Source organism: Penicillium chermesinum, assembly GCF_028974085.1.
Source record: "Penicillium chermesinum strain IBT 19713 chromosome Unknown utg000004l:1.0-3345178.0:1.0-3348027.0, whole genome shotgun sequence".
NCBI lineage: Eukaryota > Fungi > Ascomycota > Eurotiomycetes > Eurotiales > Aspergillaceae > Penicillium > Penicillium chermesinum.
The window spans coordinates 285,359-307,392 of record NW_026695314.1 but is presented as its reverse complement, the minus strand read 5'-3'; the positions used below and the strand labels follow the sequence as shown (position 1 = coordinate 307,392).

Below are 22,034 nucleotides of genomic sequence, written 5' to 3'. Positions count from 1 at the left end.
ATCCTCGAGGTCCATTGATCACGATGGATCTCCAAATACACTGGAACCTTGAATCATGTCAATTCCTGACCAAAGTGTATCAATTGGTCATCCGGAAAGCCCGGACCTGGTCTTGAGGTTTGCCATAATGCTATCAGCAAAATCGCAAAATCCCCTGCAAGTACCGATCACTTTTGCCGGACGCCCCTATGTCCTTGGCTCTGGCGGATTCGTGGGGTCGAACGCGGGGAAGTGCGGGGAGATCTCGAGTCCCCAACCGGAGCATCCTGTCTGACGAATTACCGAAGCTTACTCCCGGGAGAGCAGCTGCTTGGGTAAAAGCTGCCTGTGGTTTTCCCTGGGTCACAGTTTCTTGTCGCGAGTCCATGATCGCTCTTCTCACACCGCACTTTTCTGCCGCTTTGGACAGATGGACTAGACCCTATATGGGACGGGAGAATGTGAGATCAAGATCAAGTGAGACAAAATGAGGAGGAGTCTGTAGGGAGTTGTCTAGTTCTTGTTTGTAGTCTTGCATGCTCCCACAGGTGGCCATCTGCAGGTTTCCAATCGTCTGTGGTTCAAGCGTCTCTGTCTGAGATAGTCGGTGAGCGAATAACACAGCAGCTCACGCCTACCGTGTGAATACTATATGAGACTAGCATTTTTCGTGTGAACTGATGGAGCATTTTTCAGCCCCGGCTTGGTTACACACGGGTTTGGCTGCCATGGGACAGGTCTGTGTGTCTTCTTCCCATGTGTCGATCGCATGCGGTGTTGCTTGGGTCCGTTAGCGTTCTGCTGAATTGCCATTCTCGACCAATCAACTCAAAAATGAGTCTTCCAGGTGGGCACGAGCTCCCAAAGGTGCACGGATAATTATGGGTCTCCAAGATAGGAGGTCCAAACAAGATCCGGTAAGAGCAGGATCCAAGAGATGCATCTTCAGCTGAAGGATTTTATTCATTTATTGTCCCAATTGTCCGGACTAAAGTGGCATGGCGTCAGCCCGGCATGCTTATTGCTTGCTTGGCAAATGCCAGCAAGCCACCATTCCGCTTTTTAAGGCCCGTAAAAAGCAATATTCGATAGTTTGCTACCCCGCAAAAACAGGGGCCCAAGCCCCTCCTTTGGGCGATGAAATCACGCGGCTCAGCGAGACCACACATAGTTCGGGGTTCGGAGAAGGATCGCTCGATTCTCTGGATAGAAGGCTCTCCGCCAGGGTAAGGATCCCTATATCCCATAAGGCAGATGGAAGCGGGTATACTGTGTGCCTATCACATTGTACTTCCATTGGTATCTGGTCCCTCTCTGGAGGTTTACATGATAATAGCTGTAGCACAATAGTTTGTCTTTCCTTTTCCCTGGGGAATTAGACTGTGAGGCAACACATGATAGATTAGATCGTGAACCGGCAATTTCATGCAGCACTCGGAGACGCTAGCGGTCATGTTCCTTGGAAATCGACTCGGAGGAAGCCCCGTAGTCTCCCAATGCTACTCTATGTTCCTCGTTTCGACAACGGAGCGCGTGACAACCAAAGTACAATAATTAGAATAGCTAACTTGATTTGACCAGGAGAAATACCATCACGAGGTGTGGGCGGGGCTCACCAAGCTCCTTGCATTCCTTAAAGGCCCATGGCTTTGAAATACGGCCGCTTTCCCTCTTTTCACGGGCTGCCAAAAGCTCTGCTCATCAAGTGTGCTCCCACATGGCATCCTCTTCATTTCTCCGATGGGCTTTAGGCATTTTTGCCTTAGCCCAGCTGGCTGCTGCCGGCCCTTGCGACATCTACGCGGAGGGAGACACGCCATGTGTTGCGGCGCACAGCACGACTCGTGCTTTATTCGATGCCTATCTTGGTCCTTTATATCAAGTCTCGCGTGCTTCTGACAGCACTACGCTAGATATTACGCCTGTTTTACTCGGCTCTGTTGCAGACTCTGGTGCCCAAGACCTTTTCTGTAAGGGCACCACCTGCAGCATTACAATTATATACGACCAGACGGGCAATGGCAACCATCTGACTCAAGCCCCGGCTGGTGGCGCTGCGGGCGGTCCTGATAAACTGGCCGATGCAGCTGCCGCGCCTGTCACGCTTAATGGAAAGAAGGTGTACGGTGTATTATCGACCCCAGGCACCGGCTACCGTAACGACGAGACGGTGGGCGTAGCCACCGGCGATGCCGCCGAGGGCATGTATGCGGTGCTTGATGGCACCAACTACAATAACAGATGCTGCTTCGACTATGGTAACGCTGAGACCAACAATGACGATAATGGTGCCGGCCATATGGAAGCTATCTACTTTGGTAGCAATGCTGACTATGGCACGGGTGCTGGAAGCGGTCCGTGGATCATGGCTGATCTTGAGAACGGTCTGTCTGCGGGCCCCGATTTCGATAACAACCCTAACAGCCCCTCCATCACCGCGCGCTTTGTCACAGCGATTGTCAAGGGAGAACCGAAGCAGTGGGCAATCCGTGGTGGCGATGCCACCACAGGTGGTTTGTCAACATACTACAGCGGGGCTCACCCTACTGAGGATGGCTATAGCCCCGAAAGCAAAGAGGGCGCCATTATCTTGGGTATTGGTGGGGACAACAGCAATGGTGCTCAGGGAACTTTCTATGAAGGTGTGATGACTTCGGGTTATCCTTCTGATGATACCGAGAATGCTGTGCAGGCTAATATTGTGGCTGCCAAATATGCTGCTTGAACTTGGCTGCTAGTATGGCCTCAGCGACTGAGAGGGACCTATCTTTTGGAACGCAACGAGACATGAGCTTTGGGAACCATATGCCACAGCCTATTTCGTCGTGTGCTTCACATTGAAAGTTGTTAACCCTGACATCCGACCTAGAACCACAGCGCCCGTCATTGGTTGTAGATGGGTTGCATATTCGAGAGAAGTTTGTGAAAATATCTGGCAATAATAGTCAACAGTCATATACTACATCCCATCTTACCACTTCATCCTGCTACACATTTAAGAACTCAGGACTACGAGTAGTAACCCCTCACATTATACATTAACGAGTCTACGGTTTGGGTAACCAGATGGGCCTACACAAAGTCGCAAATAATCCGGCAAGCACTGCGCAATCTAGTAGACTAGCTTTGATCTCTATTTGGAAAGTAGTTTTCGCTGGAAAAGAGGGGTTTTTGGTTGCGGTATGAGGAGAAAATTGGGGCTACTCCCGCAGAATCGTCATTCACAGGCTGGGGAGGCCCGCGCGCCTAACATGTCCCATGCACGTCTTTTGCATTGAACCGGCCGCGAATGGGAGAAGAGCTTCAGGCCCCTAGACAACATGTAGATCGTACTTTGAGGAGCTCAAATGACTAGCAGGGGCCTCGGATTGAACACCGGTTCGGTCGAATGGGTGGCAAGTTCGCTCCGGTATGACACTATGACCCCAAGACACGGTCCAGCATCGACTACTTCCATTGAACTTCTCAAACACTGCTGTCTTATCTGCAACTACCATCTCTCGAACGCTGCCTTATCTAAAACTACCTTGTATCTCTCCCAAAAAAATATTGTTAAGCTCATCTCCACGATGGCTGCAACCCAGAGCGCTGTCCCCATACTCGCCCCGGCGGCTATCCCCGCATTTAAATGCCCTACGGGGACAAAGATGCACATCCTAAACCTGGGGGCTCTCGAGGCAGACGAATCATGGTAGGTGCGAGCCCCCCCAACCGAACTATTCATCTCTAACAAATAAGTATCCAGGTTCCTGCGCGGTGCTAATGCGAGCACGCTGAGCAACCCGAACCCGGAGAATAAGCGTCGCAAGCTCGCGCTACTTTCATGCCTCATCGAGTACCCCGGATTCGGCCTTATCCTGTACGAAACGGGGTGCGCCGAGGATATTGACGTGGTGAGTTCCCCACATTCTTTGGTCTCAGCTTTGCCCGAGCTGATAGTCTGAAAAAAAAAAAAAAAATGGGGAGCTCCCATCACAGACCTTTTCGCCCGGGTTGAATATTCAGATAACCACAGACTTCCTGCGGCAATCAAAGCTACCGGAAACGACATCAAAGATGTCAAGGCGGTGGTAATTGGCCACCTCCATCTCGACCATGCCGGTGGACTCGAGCACTTTATCAACACTGGTGTCCCGATCTATGTCCACGAAGAAGAGTTTAAGCACGCCTGCTGGTCCATAGCCACTAAAGCCGACCTGGGCGTGTATTTGAGCCACTACATGTCTCTGGAAGGTCTAAAGTGGGAGACCTTCAGCGAGCCGCAGCTGGACTTATTCCAAGGTATCACACTGCATCACTCGCCAGGTCACACCCCGGGTCTTTGTATCATGCAGGTCAATCTCGACAAAGATGGTACTTTTATTTGGACTTCGGACCAGTTCCATGTCGCTGAGAACTATGAGCTCGGCCACCCCCCATGGCGGTCTTGCCAGAGATCATAATGCGTGGTACCGTAGCCTCAATATGATTCGTAGACTTCATCGGCTTTTCAATGCCAGATTGGTTTACGGCCATGATTGTGAGAATGCGGACGCATTGATTCAAGAGAAGCCTTTCTTCGAGTGATACATGCCCATTAACAGATTTGGAATTTCAATGCTTTCTTGTATTTTTTTGGTTTTTTCCTTTTCTTTTTCTTTTCGTGAAAAGGACCTATGAGTTTCTTGGCTGAAATTGTTGGAATTTTTTTTTTTTGCCCTGTAGTGTAAAGCCTAGCCGCGATACACCATGATCCCAAATGGATCGCGATCCGCGTCGCTCACCGAAACCTCAAGCAGCTCGTCATTATACATATCTTCGTAAGAAGCAGCCGGGGCAGCACCTCCTTGCTTGGAACTTTCCTGTAGTGCCCGGAGGCCTTGTTCGCGGTCACGCTTCCAACGGCGCGACAAATCATGGTACAGCTTGAGCTGCATGATAGCTCGGAGATATCCGCGCTCTGAGTTCGAGTGGGAAAGGGCAATTACGACAGATCCCCGTTCGGTAGCAGATAACGTCTCGTGATGGCTCATTTCTCCTGTCAAGAGTAGGTGCGGCAGGGGAGTCCCATTGCGGAGGAGCACGCCAGCTCCAGACCCGGGGCACATGCCAACAGTTCGGATGCGAATATCGTTGACTGACTTACCCTGCGGCAGGGCAATGGGAATCCCGCCTGGGAGTCCAATGCCACGGCCAATGTGGTCGATCAGATGTGCGAGAGGTTGCGATTCATTGAAAACAACGAGACGGCCTGCTCCGGCAGATTCGAAGCCTTCGGGAATAGATGCTGGAGGGGAAGGGTGGATGGTGGATCGCTTGTGAGGGATTTGATGCAACAAATTGGCAGCGGCAACTGTTGGTGCGGTCTTGGGCTGGGGTAGGCGGGTTCAGAGTACAGAGTTGATGTGCATTCCTTGAATATAGGTTTTGACTTGGGATCCGTCGCCTTGAAGGTGCCTGTTACCACATCACAGAGCCAGTCGGCCATGCCACCAGGCACTGTATCAACGGCCGTATGAGGAGAGTAGACACTGATGCCATGTTGCACCAGTCGCAAGAGAGTTCTCTGCTGCGGATCGCTCAAGGTGATTGATTTGAGACCACGGAATATGATGGGGTCTAAACTTCCGGTCAGCTATCAAAGGAATTGCTGATCGATATGGACAATCATTTTTATCCCTAGATTGGAGCAAAGTGGGAACATGATGCCAACTGGCGCCTCACAAAAAAAGACTAGAAACTTACGATAAGCTACGACGACAGAGTCCCGTCTCGCAATTGCTTCTTCTGCAACGGCAGCCGTCAAATCAATCGTCAAAAGCACCGAGTTTCGTTGTCGCCGCTTCGTCGGGTCGAAGGGCGCTTCCAGAAGAACTGAATTACATGAGCATATCTCTTCGAAACTAAATATTAGGCCTTATAAGCTCAGGCAGGATGGAACATACGACCAGTGTTATCGAAGCTTTTGTCGGCCAATGCTTCCGGATACCTAGAAAGCAGGTCATTCACAAGCTCTGGTCCATTGCGGGGAGAGATTTGATATCCCGAAGACTCACAGCTTTCTCATGGAGCTAACCACAGTTCTAGTGAACGGGGAGCAAGAAGGAGCGGAAGAAGCCATTGTTGAATAAGACCGGAAAGTCGAGCGTAGCACATTCATGAAATCGACTCGCTATCAACAAACACAGACTGGAGAATGCGGAAACCCATGACGCTATTGAGCCGCGCCACGCACCGCCACATCACGAGCCACGGTTGAATTGGTAATGCGACTGATCTCCGAAGTGCAGGCAGGTCTTCCTTCACATCGCCCAACTCGCTTCGATTCCTGTGCTTCATGTTCTCCCGCACACCGTCTTTCACTGTCCTGAGCAGAGGCTGTCGATATCTCCTCCGCCCGACTCCCGTCCAGCGCTCCCCGTTCTCTCTTTCTGCCCGCGCCTTTAACGCGGTCAACGCTGCCATGGCCGATACTTCGGGTGTGACCGCGGATTTGCTCAAGAGCAAGCTGCTGGACCAACTGCAAGCCGAGCATGTGGAAATTGAGGATCTCTCTGGTAAGTGGCGTTGAGAGTCTTTGCTTGACACGCCCAAAAGAATTCTTCACTTCCAAGGTGCCATATGCTAACCTGCGTTCTTTTCTTCCATAGGCGGGTGCGGTCAAGCCTTCCAGGCCATTATTGTCTCTGCGCAATTCCAAAACAAGAACATGCTCGCCCGCCATCGCCTCGTGAATTCGGTCCTGAAGGAGGAGATTGCCGCAATCCACGCCTGGACCCCTAAGTGCCTTACTCCCGAGCAATGGCAGGCGCAGTAGACATTTGGCCCGAAATGGATTTCATCTATGAAACTAATTAGACCCTGGTGTCGCTATTTATCATTTATGGGACCAGACTGATCTGCCTGTGGACACCTTTACTGGCAGGATCGAGTGGCATAAGCTTTGATGATACCTCGGGTTAAATAATGGCAACCCCCAAGGTGGCTGCTATTAGGAATAGTATGTACGATAACCTAATGTCCAATTTGGAAATAAAATGCGGGCCTATAACAGGCAAGATATCCCAGCAAATACTGAATAGACAAAGAGATTACATCGAGAGTCTTAGATTTCGACTTCAGTTTTTCTATGCTTCTTTTTTTTTTCATTTAGCACCCGTCGACTCCGGGTGAACATGCTATATCCGCTCAAATGTTAGTTTCTTGATACTTTCAAGTTTTATCCTACTAAGCGTTCCTCGGTGCCATGCTGTTCCTCAAGGGAAGATCCAATAATATCCTCGATCTCGCCAGCGACAGTCCCTGCGAGCACCCCAACGCCGATTATTCCCCCATCATTGACATCTCGCAGGAAGACACTTTTGCCTCCGTCCTGGGGCCCGGCATTGAGAATTAATCGGTCGATATATCGCTGGATGGTTTGCTTATAATATGGATAGTGCTGGATGACACCTCCTGAGACCGCCACGACCAACTCCTCCGGTCCCTTGAGCCAGCCGGTGGGGGCCCCGAGATGAGAAAGCTTGGCTAGTTCATCAGCCCGGGGTTTGTTCACCCCCTCCGTTGCTTGCGGATCTCCAGGGTCGACGCCTTCGGAATTTTTATCTTGAAGTTGGATCTCCCGCGTGCAAGCAAGCAGGCCAACGGTAGCAGCAGCGACCAGCGCAGCGGATCGATCCTGTACTGCGGCTGCGATGGCCCGAAGATAACCTGCATACGCGGGCGACCACTTAAAAGAGCTGCCCGTAGGCCCGGGAAGCTTGTGCGAAAGCTCCTCTGCAAGCGCCTGGTCTGAATGACTAGACGCTACCACCAGAGAGAGAAAGTCGGTAGTTAAGGCATATTCTTCCACTAGCTTTTCGGGTAGTGATTCTCGTGGTATCTTTTTAGTCTCATGAAACCAGTCGTAACAAATGATCCGCACCAGCTCGCCCACATAGCGGCCCCCCACCATGTATTCCAATGGCTGGAACCCTGGGCGATTGGCTCGGGCTTCGAGCTGAAGGTCCCATTTTGTAAACAGATTGAGTTCTTTCAATGGGGCGGATGCGCCTCTCAGAGTCCATTCGGTCGAAACGATGGACTCCGTTGCCTCAGGATCCCTTTCCCGGACATGCCGGATCTTAGCCTCTTGTAAATCGGTCAATTTCATGGGCACTGCAGAATTGCACCCAGCTCCTACAATCAACCCCATCACTACCCTGGTATTCGGCAGGGCACGGATTGAGTACGCCAAGGACGCCAGAGTTGATATAGTATCGTTAGTCATGACGGCGATCTTCAATTTAGGAAGACAATATCTCTTCTGCCGTTTAGTGCGTATCTCCGCATCATCCTCGTCCGAACGCCTCGTATGACACTCATACCCATCCAGGAGAGCTTGCCGGAGGTTTAGAGAGGTTTTCATGACAAACCCTTTGCCTGTGGCCATTAGGATGGCTTCATTCATGAATTTTTGCCTACGGGCAGGTGGTCAGTTTTGATTTCCGGGTGGGATGAAATCCTGGCACTCGTACTTAATTGGGAAACAGAATGAGATCCCCATGGTGATCTCTTCGGGTACGTCGCCTTTAGTATTGGCGAGATCATCGTGGATGACCTCCGCGATGCAGTCGCCAATCCACGCAAATAGCGAGTCAGGCTGGTCTTGGCGCAACCGCTTCTCGATCGGCCATGCCTTCTCCAGCGTGCGCCGGACGTGCGAGTGTTTGCCTACTTGCTCCTCGCCTAGCAGCTCGATAAAGGCCACCCGGAGATAGTGTAGACCCAGATAGACTGCGAGATACCGGCCTTTTTCATGGCCGTTTGGCAGCCGTGTTGTCGCAGTGGGGAAGAACTGGTCCGAGGAGTCTGCAGCCAATTCACGATACACCCGAGACAGACTGCAAGACAGACCGTAGAGCCGGTCGACATCGACTTTCAAGGGTGCGAGGAAGGCCTCTAGACCGGGGTCTGTTCTAGCCATGGTGAATCACTGGCGCATAGATCTTAGACATCGCGGGCTGTCTTGTATGTTGGAATACAGACTGCCGGTCCAGGTCGGTCTGTCGAGCGGAGAGCGTCTCTGCCCGCTTTTCATCCAATCACATCCGCCCATTTTGATGGGAGCACTCCGCCAACCTACGTATACAAGAGACCGAAAAGATTCGCAAATGGCCTGCAATCTGCCTAACTTCTGGTTCTGGTTCTGGTTCTGGGCTTTGGGGTCTGGGTCTGCTCCTGTGCTGTACAGCAATCTCCAGGAGACCCGGTGGACCATGGGAAAGGGGTTTGCCCCTTTGTTGCACTCTGCGCTATGGTCCCGTTTTCAGCCGCTTTTTACTAAATTTTTGGCCCTCCCCATATTTCAATCTTCAAAACCCTTCCCGGTTAGTAAGAAAAAATTATCGCGGCAAGATCAGATGGCGATCGAAGGCCCGAGAGTCCAGCATTATGAAAAACGGACGTCATCTTATTCGCACCGTTAGCACCCCGCTAGATAACAGGGTGGATAAGGGGGTGCAGCGCTACCGCAGTCTGGCGGGGCATTGTCGTGTTGACGGAGGATACTGGTCCGGGTCGGTGAAACAAAATGGGATGTTGCAAACAAATAATCGCGCATACGTGGAAGTCGAGATGTGTGTAGTTATCGTGTCGGTATTGGAGGATTCTGATCCGGCACGGGAAAGGTATGGAAATCCTTTAATGGAAGGAATTAGTGGAAAACGTGGATATCTGGGGTAAAAAAGGGCGCCGTCAACATCTGAGACGCTGGTCCTGGTTGCAAGAAAGCGGTAAATGCGGCGGTTCGAAGGGCAAGCTGTGGCGCGAAAGATCAACCCTTCTATAAGAAATTTTCTTTCCCCTAGCTATCGCCAACTATGTTGATCTGATGAGATTCTGAGGCAGCTTGTCCGAAAACGTCCGGGCTCACCTTCTGCATTCTGGGGCCTAACGACGTCATGATGAAATAAAGTGGAGTGGGCCTTCAGCCACAGCCAACGAGCAGCCAACCACACACGACAGATAATCAATATTCATGTCGGCCCCTGCGACTGGACGTGACAAGTTCCGACACTCGGGATGATCTCGACGATCGTATGAGATCTCCGGTATGTTTCAACCTCTTCGCTGTCCGTTCGGTCAGCCCTGGAGGTTTGCCTATGTCCGCCAAGGTCGGGCTCGACGCACCGACTCACCAATCGCCATCAAGGAAGGTGGATCGGAATCCACAACATGCCCACTCCTCCAGCAAGCCATACATGAGGCCTCGGGTGGCCCGCAACTGGTATTCCGTGGTTCATGTAAGTTACTTGATAGTGGCAAGCGGGTTTCTACACTCTGGTTCTTTCACTCTCGAGACTGGTGGGAGACTCCAGACAGGGGATGTTTCATATAGTTCAACGGGCTCACCATCTCAACCCGCCGAAGGGAAGGTTGTCCGACGGTGGCTGTGGCTTGGAGGAGCTTAAAAAGTTTTACCCCTCCGCGCTAGCCAATACATGTAGTAGAAGACTGTTCTAAATGTACCGAAGATCTTCCACGTGCATGCCTCGGGCTCCTAGTTGTAACCGCAGAAGAGGACGGCAATTCTGTGAATACTTGGAATAATTTCGGCGAACCGACAAATGACAGGCCGGCTGGTCTTTTGCTTCCACATCTCAGCTTGGACCCGTATCCACTTGTACAATCGCTGTTGGTTTGTTTCTTTTTCAACTTGTAAAACGCCTGCGGACTGGGTGGGGGCCCACCCACCTACCCAACGCGGCGCGATACTGGGAAAAAGACGGGCTTTTTGGCCATGGTTCTTGAGAACCCTAATGCAACAGATCCACTCGTTCTGTACTAACGGCTGCCTCTAGGGCCCTAAATGGAGACTAAACGTGTCATTTACGTCGTGCTTGTGGTTTCCGTCGACGTCATAGCCCACCCGTCTTTGCTGTCTGCAAAGCGCCGAGTAAAGCCCGGTCGAATTTTTGAAGGATGGCGGCCATAATCGGGTCTGGCTTCGATTAGATATAACTGCTCTTGCCCCGCGGTGCCGTTCACCGTGACGTATCAAACTTTTTTCCCCCCTCCCCCTCTCTCCCTCTTCCTCCTTTGAACGCCAGTGCTTCTCTCAGTAGTTGGCAACTTTCACCAAGACTCGTCTACTCTCATCTTATCGTCTGCATCTACTTCATCCTCCCTAACCTCCAAATATGGCGCGCTTCGACGATGCTGACTTTGGTGTCGATGCCGGCCCTGCCCCTCATGAGACTCGTCCTTCCGACGCGCAACCCGCGTCCTCTCTCGAGACCGGTGGACGCCATTCCCTCCAACATGCTATCCCTGGCCCCCAGGGCAACAGCATTGAGATCCCTGCCACCCGCAGCTCAATTAGCCAGACTTCGGCCTTCATGAACAAGCTAAGCTTGTCGCCCTCCATGAAGGACCGCCGAGCTTCTCGTAACTCCTTCGGCACATCTTTGCCCATCCCGCGGTCTCCACGGATGTCGCGTCTGTCTAGCGTCCACCGACCTAGCGGATTGCGTAAGTCCATGGCCCAGGACCTGCTTGTCTCTCAGATCCAGGATATGCACAAGGACAAGGTTGAGGCTGTCAAGAACATGGCTTTCGTTTTCGACATTGATGGTGTGCTGGCACACGGAAGCATCGCTATCGAGCAAGCCAAGCGTGTTTTCAAAATCCTCAACGGCGACAACGAGCTTGGTAAGATTTTTTTTCCCCCCCCATTCTGACATCTGACTCGCCAATGTTCTTGTGCTAATGAAAATGCGTTAGGCATCACATTCCCATACATCCTTCTGACCAACGGTGGTGGTAAGACCGAGGAGGCCCGCACCGAACAATTGTCTCAGATCCTCGAACACAAGGTCGATCTGGACCAATTCATCCAGTCTCACACTCCCATGCAAGCTCTTTCTGAGTACTACGACAACGTTCTGGTTTGTGGTGGTGAGGGTACTAAGATCCGTGAAGTCGCCAAGAAGTACGGCTTCAAGAATGTCATCCACCCTAAGGATCTCATCGCCTGGGACCCCACGATCTCCCCCCAGGGCCGCTTCACCGAGGAAGACAAGGCCAACGCGGAACCCCGTGACTTCCGCAACTTCAAGTTCGATGCTATTCTGTGCTTCGCCGAGTCCCACGACATGATGACCGAATTCCAGGTGATCAGCGATCTGCTGCTTTCCGAGAACGGATACATTGGCACCCGCGCCAAGGACCCCCTCCAACCACATCCCCATCTACTTCTCCCAGGGTGACTTGCTGTGCCCCACTGAGCACAAGGGTCTTCCCCGTTACCACCTTGGTGCGTTCCGCCTGGCTGTTGAGGCTATGTTCAAGGCTATGACCGGTCTGGACCTCGAGCGTGTGCTGTACGGTAAGCCCGAGCGCGCTACCTACGTGTACGCCGATGAGGTTCTGAGTGCGTGGATGGAGGAGATCCACGGCGAGAACAAGCTGCCCAAGAACATCTACATGATTGGTGACAACCCCCAGTCTGACATCATCGGTGGTAACATGTACGGGTGGAACACCTGCCTTGTTCGCACCGGTGTGTTCCAGGGTGAAGAGGGCGAGAATGACCCCAACAACCCTGCCAACTTCGGTGTCTTCGACCATGTCCTGGATGCGGTCACCGCTGCCATCCGCAAGGAAGTGGGCGAAGATTTCAAGTTCCATTGGGACCCCAAGCTCAACCCTGTTACCCATGCCGACCCCACCTCGGCTATTGAGTAAAAGGGATGGGAACAAAAGTGGATTCGAATTCTCTTCAACCTTTTCCTCTTTTTCATTTATACCTTTACCCTCCTCCCCTATCTAAACACTTCGCATGGTGTACCCCTTGTCAAGTTGCTATTTAGTTCCTTCTTTTCTCTCTTTTCTCTTTTTTCTTTTTTGATATCATGTCATGTCATGTCACTACATTTCAGGCCTAGACATAGACCCGCACTTGGCTTTTATCTGTCGTCCCCTTTACGACTGTCCTTGGAACTTGGTTTCATGTGATGCAATGAATTTACGAAACCCGGGGCTTCATTACCTTCGGTGAATTTATCTTCAAATCTTCTCCTGATCAGTAATGAATTTTGTACCTATGCCCAATTTTCTACTCTCTTGGGAGTCAAGGTGAACCCTACACGAATCTTTAAAAGCCTCATTTGAAATACGAACAGTTGTATGCTTCAAATCTTATCGTTCCACGAAAATTTATAATAAGGATATCTGCGATGTACCACCTTTCTTCAAAAGCATGCGATCTACAGGAGGTCCAAGAACTTCAAGCTCCTCCTCACCCTGCTGCAAACACCCTCTCATAAACAGCAGTACTTGATTCGTTCCCCATAACTTCAGCTGATAACCCGAATACTCCACCCCCCAGTTCTGCGACCGCAACCGGATCATGCTTTCTATACTCCCACTCGACGGCTGCGTCCACCCGACTCAGTATCCAATCGCGCAGCGCCTATACATCAGCGCCAACCAACGGCGCACGGGAACCAAAGCGATTGGATACTGTCGACGGACAGTATCCAATAGATCATTTGGCAGCACCGCTGGCCACGTAAACAAAAAGTCTGCCACTCAAGCAGCTCGAATGCGGCCGTTGCGAAGGACGTCCGCAAAAGCCTGACGGTTACCGGGCTCCCGAGAAATATTATGCTTTATTTTTATCATTTCGAGGCGTTACGAGCTCGATGATTTTATATCGGGCTGGGCTTGGCGGGTTGCGGAGACTTTTGTGTGGAATGTTGGCTGATCGATCAAACGCTTGAAAGCTTTACCTTTATCGGGCAACAGAGGTCGAAAAACCTTGCAGTAACTCTATCAACTCGCGCCTTGCAAGCCTGAGTGTCCTGCTCGCTGGGAAGTAAGACGTCCGTCTCGGAGACTTCGCTTCGTATATTCAGCCTTGTGTAACTTTTTGGGCTGTTGTGTCATGGTAGATACGAATTAGATTCCTTTGGGTATTAATGAAGTCTATTGACGCAAGGATCGGGCCTATCAGCCAGTCCTTCTGCGCCGTCTTGATAGTCGCATTATTCTTAACGTTCGCCGATGAGTTGTAGGACCTAAAGGCTTGAAGGCCGGCTAAAATGTAATATCCGCGGTAAAATGCAACGCGCAGCACACTGAAGACATAGAACAATGGGCCTGGGTCAAGAGATATGCGCTCCGCCTTGATGTTGTCTGTTGTGTTAAAGTCTTCGATCCATTTCCGCGTACAACGTGCTTTCGCGGAAAGTATCTCGGTAACTATATAGACATATTCGTCCGACAACTTGTGTCCTGCTAGGGATAGTTAGTACAGTCCTTAGGCGAACACTATCTCTGCATATTTAGGAAGAGTACACTAGTTCGCGGGATTGTTGCCTTTCTGGTCGAGCTTATCGTACCATCTGCGGATTTCCTTGGTAATAAAGCTCTCAACGTCTGGCTTATCTGCACCGATACAGAGCATATCAGTAAGTTCGCGGTTATAGGATACCGCTCTCTTCTTAGAGTAATATCTCTTAGCTTACTCTTAGTTATCTGTTTCATTATAGGGTTCTTAGGCGTCGTTTCCCTTCTTGTAGTCTAGATCTGACTCTTCGATGTTCCGGTGGTGGATATCTTCCTCCTGGTCTGTATCAGCGTCTTGATAGACGCTCCTGTCCTCGGTATCCTCAGTATGCGCTAATCGGGATGTCGTGATGGGCTTCAGTAGAATAAGGCGACATAGGGTTAAGGTGGAAGGAGGTAAGAAGGATCAGAAAGACGATAATATATAAAGTAGAAGTACCTGTGTTGTAGAAGGTAAGATGAGGTGCGGGAAGTAGCGTGGAAGTGAAATGGGAGCGAGGCCCGAGATATAGGATATTTTGGGCGACTTTAAGAATTTAAAGGGCCTCTCGCGGCGGGGGGCATTCCTTCGTCGTTATCGTGCCTTCCGATCCGAGTGGAAGGCGATTCTACACGGCCCGGGGCTTGTTTCATGTTTCGATTAGCTACTTATCGGCTTACTTTATGTTTACAGGCTGCTAAGAAGATCGGGCTTTATTAGCAAAGTTCTGTTGTTTGGGAAGAAAGGTTTCGAGACAGGCCGGCAGGGGCGGTCTTATGGCATTTCATGCCTTTCTCTGCCATGTTTTGAATTCCCAAATCTGTAAGGTGTACTTCGTACAATTATATTGAATACGGTATTTCAATTTATCAGGAATCCAGAAAGAAGTTCTCCAAGAAGTAGAACGGGGGGGGGGAACAAAGGAATGAGTATATCATCCGCAATTCTCGTCTCAAGTCTGTGATCTGCCCTTTGTCGTCTTCAACGCCTTCTGTCCACGATCCACAAGCTCACTATTTCCTACTCTATCCTTGTCGAATCCTGTCACAATGAGATCCAGAACTGCCGCAGAAAGCTCTTCGCGGTGGATGTTTGGAATTGCACGCGTGAAGGTGTTGATGACACGGAACACTGCGGCCACCATAGCTCTTGACAGTGTGGTAGAGTTGACAATCACCCCCGGCTGAGCAATGCAAATGTCGATATTGGGGTACTCTTCGGGGAATTTGAGAACCATTAACTCCGTCTCACACTAGCGAGACCGTTTGGTTAGTACCATAAAGACGTCGCCGTAAGACTACTTACGCGCATGACTTGGTAGTCACCAAGGACGGCAGGCTTCTTAGCAGGGTCCCTAGGTGTCCCATCGGCACTGAAGTACAGGAAATGGAATGGCTTTGTACGCCGAGAATCATATATGGCCTTGAACCCCGCAAGGGTGCAATCTTGGCACACGCGCTTGACCTCCGCGAAGTCAAAATTCCCGGTCCTAAATAGTATTACTACGACAATCCTAAAAGACAGACTCATTAGTATTCTCCGTGGCTTGTCCAGTCTTTCTATGGAAGACTGTGGAAGGATAATTGTTAAGTACCATATGCAAGCATCAGCACCCTCGAACTCGGCCCTGACATGATCTGGGTATTCACCATAGTCACGAACCACAACGCTCTTCAGCTTGAATGTTGGGTCCTCGTCATGCAGTTCCACTGGTTTCCGGGCCAAGGCGATGATCTGGGTGATCTCGCTCCTCTGCAAGCATTGCCTGACGATCTCCGTACCCACGAGACCGGTGGCACCGGCTACAATGAGCTTCATGGCGGAGTGAACGATGGTTGAATGTAATCACTCTGCTTGCAACGACGCAACCGTCGATGGATTTATCATATATGCTCAGGCAAACCATGCCCAAATAAATCCAGAGCAACAGCGTTCGGAAACGGCGTTCGTGTTGCCGAACCCCGGTTCAATTCAACGCCAGTGCGCCCATCCTGGACAATGAGGCTTCGTTTGAACAATTAGCCTATGAAAGCAATGTTATGCATTGCTTTGCTTCCGTACAGTAGTTTCCGACATCAGTTATACCTCCGCGCTCTTACTCCTTGAACCAAGGGTCGTCGAGTATCTGTCTCGCTGATGCTCTTGCCGACGGTTCAAAACACAGCAAGCTGCCAATGATTTCTCCTAGCCTCGTTATGCCCTCTCTTGTGAGATCAGGGGCCCTGTGGCCATCAAAATACACTTCCTGCAGCCATTCTTGCAGGTTAGGCCCAGAGCTTTCCACGGTCACATCGTCCCCTTTATTCATCGTATTCCATATCTTTTGCCACCTTTTAGGTAGGTCGTCACTCGCCATCTCTTGCATTTGACCGACGAGAATTCGGGGTGTTATTAGGAAGGTGTCAAAAGGCGGCTGGCCCGTGAAAAGTTCAAAGAGCTGTCATAATCCTCAATTTAGTCGTGTACAGCGCTGGGGCTTCCATCAGTCCACGTACCATGCAGCCCATACTCCACAAGTCAACATGATAATCAATTTGATTGTGGAATATGACTTCGGGTGCTCGAACTGATAAAGGTGTGTGTAGCGTGTGAGGAGCAGCAGTACGTAAGAATGATTCTCCGAAGTCAATTATTTTGATCGACTGACTCGAGTCCCAAGAACGTGTTTGATATGAGATGGGCTTGACAATATACTCTGGCACGCCGAGCTCAAGGTCTTTCCCATCGGCCCTCTGGACATGGCCTATTTCTGGTTTTCCCAAGATCTCAAAGAAACCGTCTTCGGATACCTTATCCAAGCAAGGCATGGTGAAGGCCAAATTGCGAGTGTGCAAATCTATCTTAGGTGAGAAGCGTCTCATATTTGCCAAAGGGAATGCGTGACTGTACCTCCGTGTCCAATATTTCGTTGGTGTAAATCATTAAGCCCGGAAAGACTTTGCTTGGCAATGATTTTCGCAAGCTTTCCAGGGAGTCTCCCGCCGGAAAAATGAGCATCAACTACGTCCGGAATGTTCGGCCCCAAAAGTTCATAAACGAGGCAATTGTGGAACCCATTGGGGCCCATTAGGTTGAAGTCATCGAGCAACTGCACCACATGCGTCGGACTATGGAAATGAGATGCCAGTTCCTTCATAATTTGGAGTTCTCGCGTCTCCCTATCATGTTCACGTCCTGCAACACAAACCTTCACAGCGACGTAAGTCCCTGTCCTGCAAGAAGATAGCTTGATTAGCTGAGAGGACCGTACGTCGTATTCAGTATTACCTTTGATCTCGCGCTGCCCAAACTGTTGAGTAGCCACCCCACCCTAATTTATGCAAGACCTTATACCTTCCAGCTTTAAGGCATTTCCCTAAGGTGACTGGGTGATAACCGCCTTGTCGGTAGCGATGTAGTGGCTCTGCATCAATAGGGAAAATATAGGTAGGCTGGTCCATCGTACTCTTGAAGGCATCGGTAGAGATGAGCTTGTGGATAATGCAAGAACTTCTCGAGTAAAAAATACGTCTCGATAGAAAGCAGGTAACGTTCATCATGCTGGACCGACATTGTCGGTACAGACAATGTCTATATCTCATGAGTCCAATATATGTCCCACGCGCCCTGAACGCAGATGATGTCGGGAACACGCGGTGCGGTTACCACCGTATTACCAATCGTTCGTTTCTTGGCGAATAACTAGTTACTCGTAACTTTTCTGATATTCGAACCCACCGTAACAAAACTATATAGTACAGATAAAGTCTGACTGTCGAAGGATATTGACGTCGGAAACAAGATCCTCAACTACACTCAAGTTACCTGGTCATTGAAAGCTAAGTTCCCTTGTGCAGAAGACTTCGAGGATCGACCAGATTCAATGCAGAGAAAGCCTGATGCAAAGAGGATATCTGCAGCATGCTGGAGTCACGAATAACAACTCAAAGTCTATCTAGCATGTAGAAATCATCATTCATGTTCGAGAGGAGTTGATTTCGTGGCTGGTGAGGCTATTACAGATCACATCGTTACTCGGGCTGCAGATCCCTGGAGCTTGAGGCAGCGAGGCCCCTGCCAATGCCCCTCTTAGTAATGCCTCACGATCAGAGTACCAAATGAAGCCCTAGAGCGGCATGACATTGCAGACCACTCCTGAAGACGCGGCTCAACTTATTTTTAGCCTGACAAATTTCGACGTCCCGAGGCGAAGAGCGGGACTGCTCAGCCGCGGTCAAAGGAAGAAAGGATCACGCGAAACCTAGAATTGGCGATGTCTCCACCATTCTTCCTCGCCTAGAGCCCCATTTCTGGGAGGCCCCGAAGCTTGACAATGCCTGGCGACGCCTTGTCTTATTCCCTACATTTGCTCGGACGGAGTCTCCTCAGGAAGGCCCCAAGTGAATCGCACCAAAGGGCTGGAGGCTGAGGATTCTCCGATCACATTGTTCCAGGCAGGGTTAATGCCGCAGTTGGCTTTCCAGTCCTCGAAGCAGAAGATGCATTGTAGCATTGGAGAAGCACCAAGCACGCGTCACCGTGGCGAGATCGGGGCCATAGATCCCTTGACCATGTGGCCGAGCAGGCCAATCGGCGGGTCGCAAGGAAGATAGACTTAATACGCGCGATACGAAAAAGCAGGCCAGCTTTGCCTCTTTATGGCATACGGTCGCAGAGGTTTAGAAGGCCTGGGTCCATGCTTGATGCGTCATTGAGCTGCCTTGGCCTCGTTGAACCCCAGTCATCCCACGGAACGTGCTTTCTCCGGCTGCTTTAGTACAGTATGCGTGGCGAGCTCGAAGGGGCCAAAAGAGAGTCAAGCTGCTTCATCGGCCAATGGGCCAGTATTGCGTGCTTTAGAAATATGCCCGACGGTAAAACACCTTCTCTGGAAATCCGCAGGTTGGAGACCAACTGACTCCAATTTCTCCGTTGACTCCATTAAAGGAACGTCCTTCATGCCAAGTTCGCAGTATTCATAGTGAGTTTCGTCGAAGGCGATCGTATTTTGTTCCGCAGTTAAATACGCGATCTTCCACCTGCAACCTCCCTTTTCCTCCCCCTCTTCTTCTATAGAACCTCAATCCATGACGAGCTTTCATAACTCAACCTTGCAAGAGAAAGCCAGCAGGAGGGAAACCACGATCGTTCGGGTCATTTCATGAACATAAATTGAGAAGCCCCGCGACAGATTCCTGCAGGATGGCGAGAAAGCCAATTGCAGCGGCACGATCTCATGGCTCCCGCCCCCATGCAGCACCGAGCGAACGCGAAGATCCAACACTACGGCCGAACACGGCCAATGGAAACATGGAATAGCCCCCAATATTTGCAGGGGGCCTAGGGCGTACAGCTCATACAGAAGACTTATGATTCGGTGATTAAGAGGATCTTCAGTGGATCTTGCCACAACACCACCATTCCCTTTTTCAAAGGCGATCAGCTTCTAGTGCGGTTTTAATGGCTTGGGTTGCGCCATGGACTCGATCAAGCGGAGGTACCGTTTCTGAGTCCGATTGCTTCTGGCTTCCTCTGCTCGACTCCCCTCTGGGACCTTCCACAACCGGAGAGTGATTCATGCCAGAAGTGCTGGCCGCTCGCGGACATGGCTTGCCCACAGGCTAATATTGAAGAGATGTCAAGGTACATCGGCAAGCCACCAGCCGGTGCGGATCTTGACGCAAACCAAGCACCCCGGAACAATGGCGTTCTCACGACATTGGTGATCCTGGCTACGATTTCCATAGTGATACGGCTGGTGGCGAGATTCAAAGAGCCGCAGCGGAAACTGTTCCTGGATGACTGGTTCATCATTGTCGCATGGCAACCCCTACTTGCTCTGCTCATTATTGGATGGGTGGGTATGTGGATAGCTCCCAATTGCATGTTTACTCTCTTCCGGTTCGCTAGCTAACAACTCCTTTTAGGAAGCCCGATTGGTCTCGGTAAACATGCGTGGTGCACTAGTGTCGCCCATTATATGGAGTTATCAAGGGTCAGTACGGCCAATTTGAAGCCGATGACGCATTTCTCACAGACCACATAGTACCTTTTCACCTCGATTATCGTTTATATCTTTGTCCTCGCGCTGGTCAAACATTCGATCCTACTCTTCTACCGCCGTGTTTTCGGTCCATCTTGGTTATACTATATCGCCACAGCATTTACGGTGATCTGGACAATTGGAAGCTTCATTGCCGTGCTTTGTGCGCCAACACCCATCTCCTATTTCTGGACCGAAATAGAAAACCCCCCGTGGCGGACACTGGCGTTTCGACTTCTACAAGTATTATGTGGGCAACGCCGCTGGTAACATTGTCACCGACTTTGTCGTTCTGTTGGTGCCCGCCTGGACAATCTGGAATTTGAAGATGCGACTGTTACAGAAAATCATGGTCTCCGCTGTCTTGCTGCTAGGTGCATTGTACGTGGACTGCCTTTTCCCATTTCATCTCGCCGTGTGCGCTAACCCGACAAAATTTAAGTGTCTTTATTGCTAGCTGTGTCCGACTACATTACTTGACTTTCCTCAAGGGCGAAGGTGTGCTGGATCTTCCCTGGACTATGGGCCCCATTTGCCTGTGGTCTGTCATTGAGCCCTGTATTGGAATGATCACCGCTTGTTTCCCCACGATGCAAGGAGTCGTCCAATCCGCCCTCAAACTCGAACAAAACCATTTCATCCAAAAGCACGCCCCGATCGTCCGTTCAAGATCCGACATGCTGGACAAGGCACTGGGCAAGCAGGGTATTGACCTGCACTTCCAAAGTGAACCCGACCGACATAGCGGGGGTCACAAAATCACCCCATCTTCTACGATATCCGATAGGTCACAACAGGAGGACGACTACATCCGACTGTTCACTAATGCTGCATATGTGGAGGCCTCGGAGCCAACACGCCAGAGAGGGCAAGGGCTACGGCCGATTGAGGAGTTTTTGGGGCCGTCTTTTATTCGTGTACAGCACGATGTGGACGTAAGCTACGATCGCAGGTATTAGCCCTCACGGATTTAGCCTTGCTTTTCTTCTCTTTGATTTGATCATAGCCTGGGGGGAGGCATATTTGATGACATTTACGCGGAGTTAACCTTGCACGGTAGTATATACCTGGAATCACTGGGTCACATGAGAGTCCTAGGTAGCTCAAAAAATATTATATACATCTCGATCATGTGGTCATTCGTCTCTAGGGTTCAGCTTCACTTAACAGACGACATTAAACTATAGGGCCCTTGTCGTGCAGTAAATCGTAAAAGGGCCTAGATAGCTCCCCAACTTCACCTAGATCGAGAACCATTTTCTCTAGGATCACGTTGGTGTGGGTAAAGCGCACTTGGATCGTGCGACCACCGGGCGCCAACGCGCTGATGGCGTGTTCTTTTTGCCAAAAAAATCCTTGATAGTCTGAATTCACTCGCTGAGTGAACGCGCAAAAGAGGTATTCGAGAAATGGAATAGTACCTGTCTCTGTAGAAAGAACAGCAACACCACCTTCGAGTCCGCGTCCCAGCTTGGCATGTGGGAAATATGGCTGCATCGCCCCGAAGCTTACAGCAGGAATCGATATACACTCATTGCCTCCAGAAACACGCAGAACTCTTCAGGGGCTCGATGATGCCTCGGGAGGTGGTTCGTCACTTTAGATATAGCTACTGATCCACGAGTCAATCTACAGAAAAGTCTATGCGTGCTACATATTCCAGGCTTATCCTCCGATTCATACTGGAGTCCTCTAAATCTTCATAAGGAGGCATCTGGGGCTCCAGGGTCGAGGGCTTGCTCG

General features: G+C 50.6%; 9 protein-coding genes across 9 annotated transcripts; 5 read left to right on the top strand and 4 right to left on the bottom strand.

Annotated features, from left to right (window-relative positions):
• Positions 1 to 1,696: 1,696 nt before the first annotated feature.
• N7468_005003 (uncharacterized protein) lies at positions 1,697 to 2,704 on the top strand (the record flags this gene model as incomplete). Its single annotated transcript, XM_058474300.1, has 1 exon — positions 1,697 to 2,704. One exon carries the CDS (start codon positions 1,697 to 1,699, stop codon positions 2,702 to 2,704), a length of 1,008 nt encoding a protein of 335 aa, XP_058330040.1.
• Positions 2,705 to 3,548: 844 nt separating this feature from the next.
• N7468_005002 (beta-lactamase-like protein) lies at positions 3,549 to 4,421 on the top strand (the record flags this gene model as incomplete). The annotated part of the gene is made up of 3 exons (XM_058474299.1): positions 3,549 to 3,670; positions 3,725 to 3,850; positions 3,995 to 4,421. 3 exons carry the CDS (start codon positions 3,549 to 3,551, stop codon positions 4,419 to 4,421), a joined length of 675 nt encoding a protein of 224 aa, XP_058330039.1.
• Positions 4,422 to 4,691: 270 nt separating this feature from the next.
• On the bottom strand, positions 4,692 to 6,079 carry N7468_005001 (Nif3-like dinuclear metal center hexameric protein; the record flags this gene model as incomplete). The annotated part of the gene is made up of 5 exons (XM_058474298.1): positions 4,692 to 5,330; positions 5,423 to 5,577; positions 5,704 to 5,832; positions 5,904 to 5,947; positions 6,015 to 6,079. The coding sequence occupies 5 exons, from the start codon at positions 6,077 to 6,079 to the stop codon at positions 4,692 to 4,694; spliced, it is 1,032 nt and encodes a 343-aa protein (XP_058330038.1).
• Positions 6,080 to 6,295: 216 nt separating this feature from the next.
• Positions 6,296 to 6,775, top strand: N7468_005000 (BolA family protein; the record flags this gene model as incomplete). Its single annotated transcript, XM_058474297.1, has 2 exons — positions 6,296 to 6,515; positions 6,609 to 6,775. The coding sequence occupies 2 exons, from the start codon at positions 6,296 to 6,298 to the stop codon at positions 6,773 to 6,775; spliced, it is 387 nt and encodes a 128-aa protein (XP_058330037.1).
• Positions 6,776 to 7,177: 402 nt separating this feature from the next.
• N7468_004999 (hexokinase family protein) lies at positions 7,178 to 8,923 on the bottom strand (the record flags this gene model as incomplete). The annotated part of the gene is made up of 2 exons (XM_058474296.1): positions 7,178 to 8,417; positions 8,475 to 8,923. 2 exons carry the CDS (start codon positions 8,921 to 8,923, stop codon positions 7,178 to 7,180), a joined length of 1,689 nt encoding a protein of 562 aa, XP_058330036.1.
• Positions 8,924 to 11,138: 2,215 nt separating this feature from the next.
• N7468_004998 (uncharacterized protein) lies at positions 11,139 to 12,684 on the top strand (the record flags this gene model as incomplete). The annotated part of the gene is made up of 3 exons (XM_058474295.1): positions 11,139 to 11,649; positions 11,722 to 12,110; positions 12,202 to 12,684. 3 exons carry the CDS (start codon positions 11,139 to 11,141, stop codon positions 12,682 to 12,684), a joined length of 1,383 nt encoding a protein of 460 aa, XP_058330035.1.
• A 2,537-nt stretch (positions 12,685 to 15,221) lies between these two features.
• On the bottom strand, positions 15,222 to 16,087 carry N7468_004997 (uncharacterized protein; the record flags this gene model as incomplete). Its single annotated transcript, XM_058474294.1, has 2 exons — positions 15,222 to 15,521; positions 15,575 to 16,087. 2 exons carry the CDS (start codon positions 16,085 to 16,087, stop codon positions 15,222 to 15,224), a joined length of 813 nt encoding a protein of 270 aa, XP_058330034.1.
• A 277-nt stretch (positions 16,088 to 16,364) lies between these two features.
• Positions 16,365 to 17,709, bottom strand: N7468_004996 (uncharacterized protein; the record flags this gene model as incomplete). Its single annotated transcript, XM_058474293.1, has 5 exons — positions 16,365 to 16,706; positions 16,765 to 16,835; positions 16,917 to 17,105; positions 17,159 to 17,481; positions 17,537 to 17,709. The coding sequence occupies 5 exons, from the start codon at positions 17,707 to 17,709 to the stop codon at positions 16,365 to 16,367; spliced, it is 1,098 nt and encodes a 365-aa protein (XP_058330033.1).
• A 2,174-nt stretch (positions 17,710 to 19,883) lies between these two features.
• Positions 19,884 to 21,250, top strand: N7468_004995 (uncharacterized protein; the record flags this gene model as incomplete). The annotated part of the gene is made up of 5 exons (XM_058474292.1): positions 19,884 to 20,109; positions 20,176 to 20,243; positions 20,295 to 20,417; positions 20,494 to 20,672; positions 20,734 to 21,250. The coding sequence occupies 5 exons, from the start codon at positions 19,884 to 19,886 to the stop codon at positions 21,248 to 21,250; spliced, it is 1,113 nt and encodes a 370-aa protein (XP_058330032.1).
• Between the last annotated feature and the right edge of the window lie 784 nt (positions 21,251 to 22,034).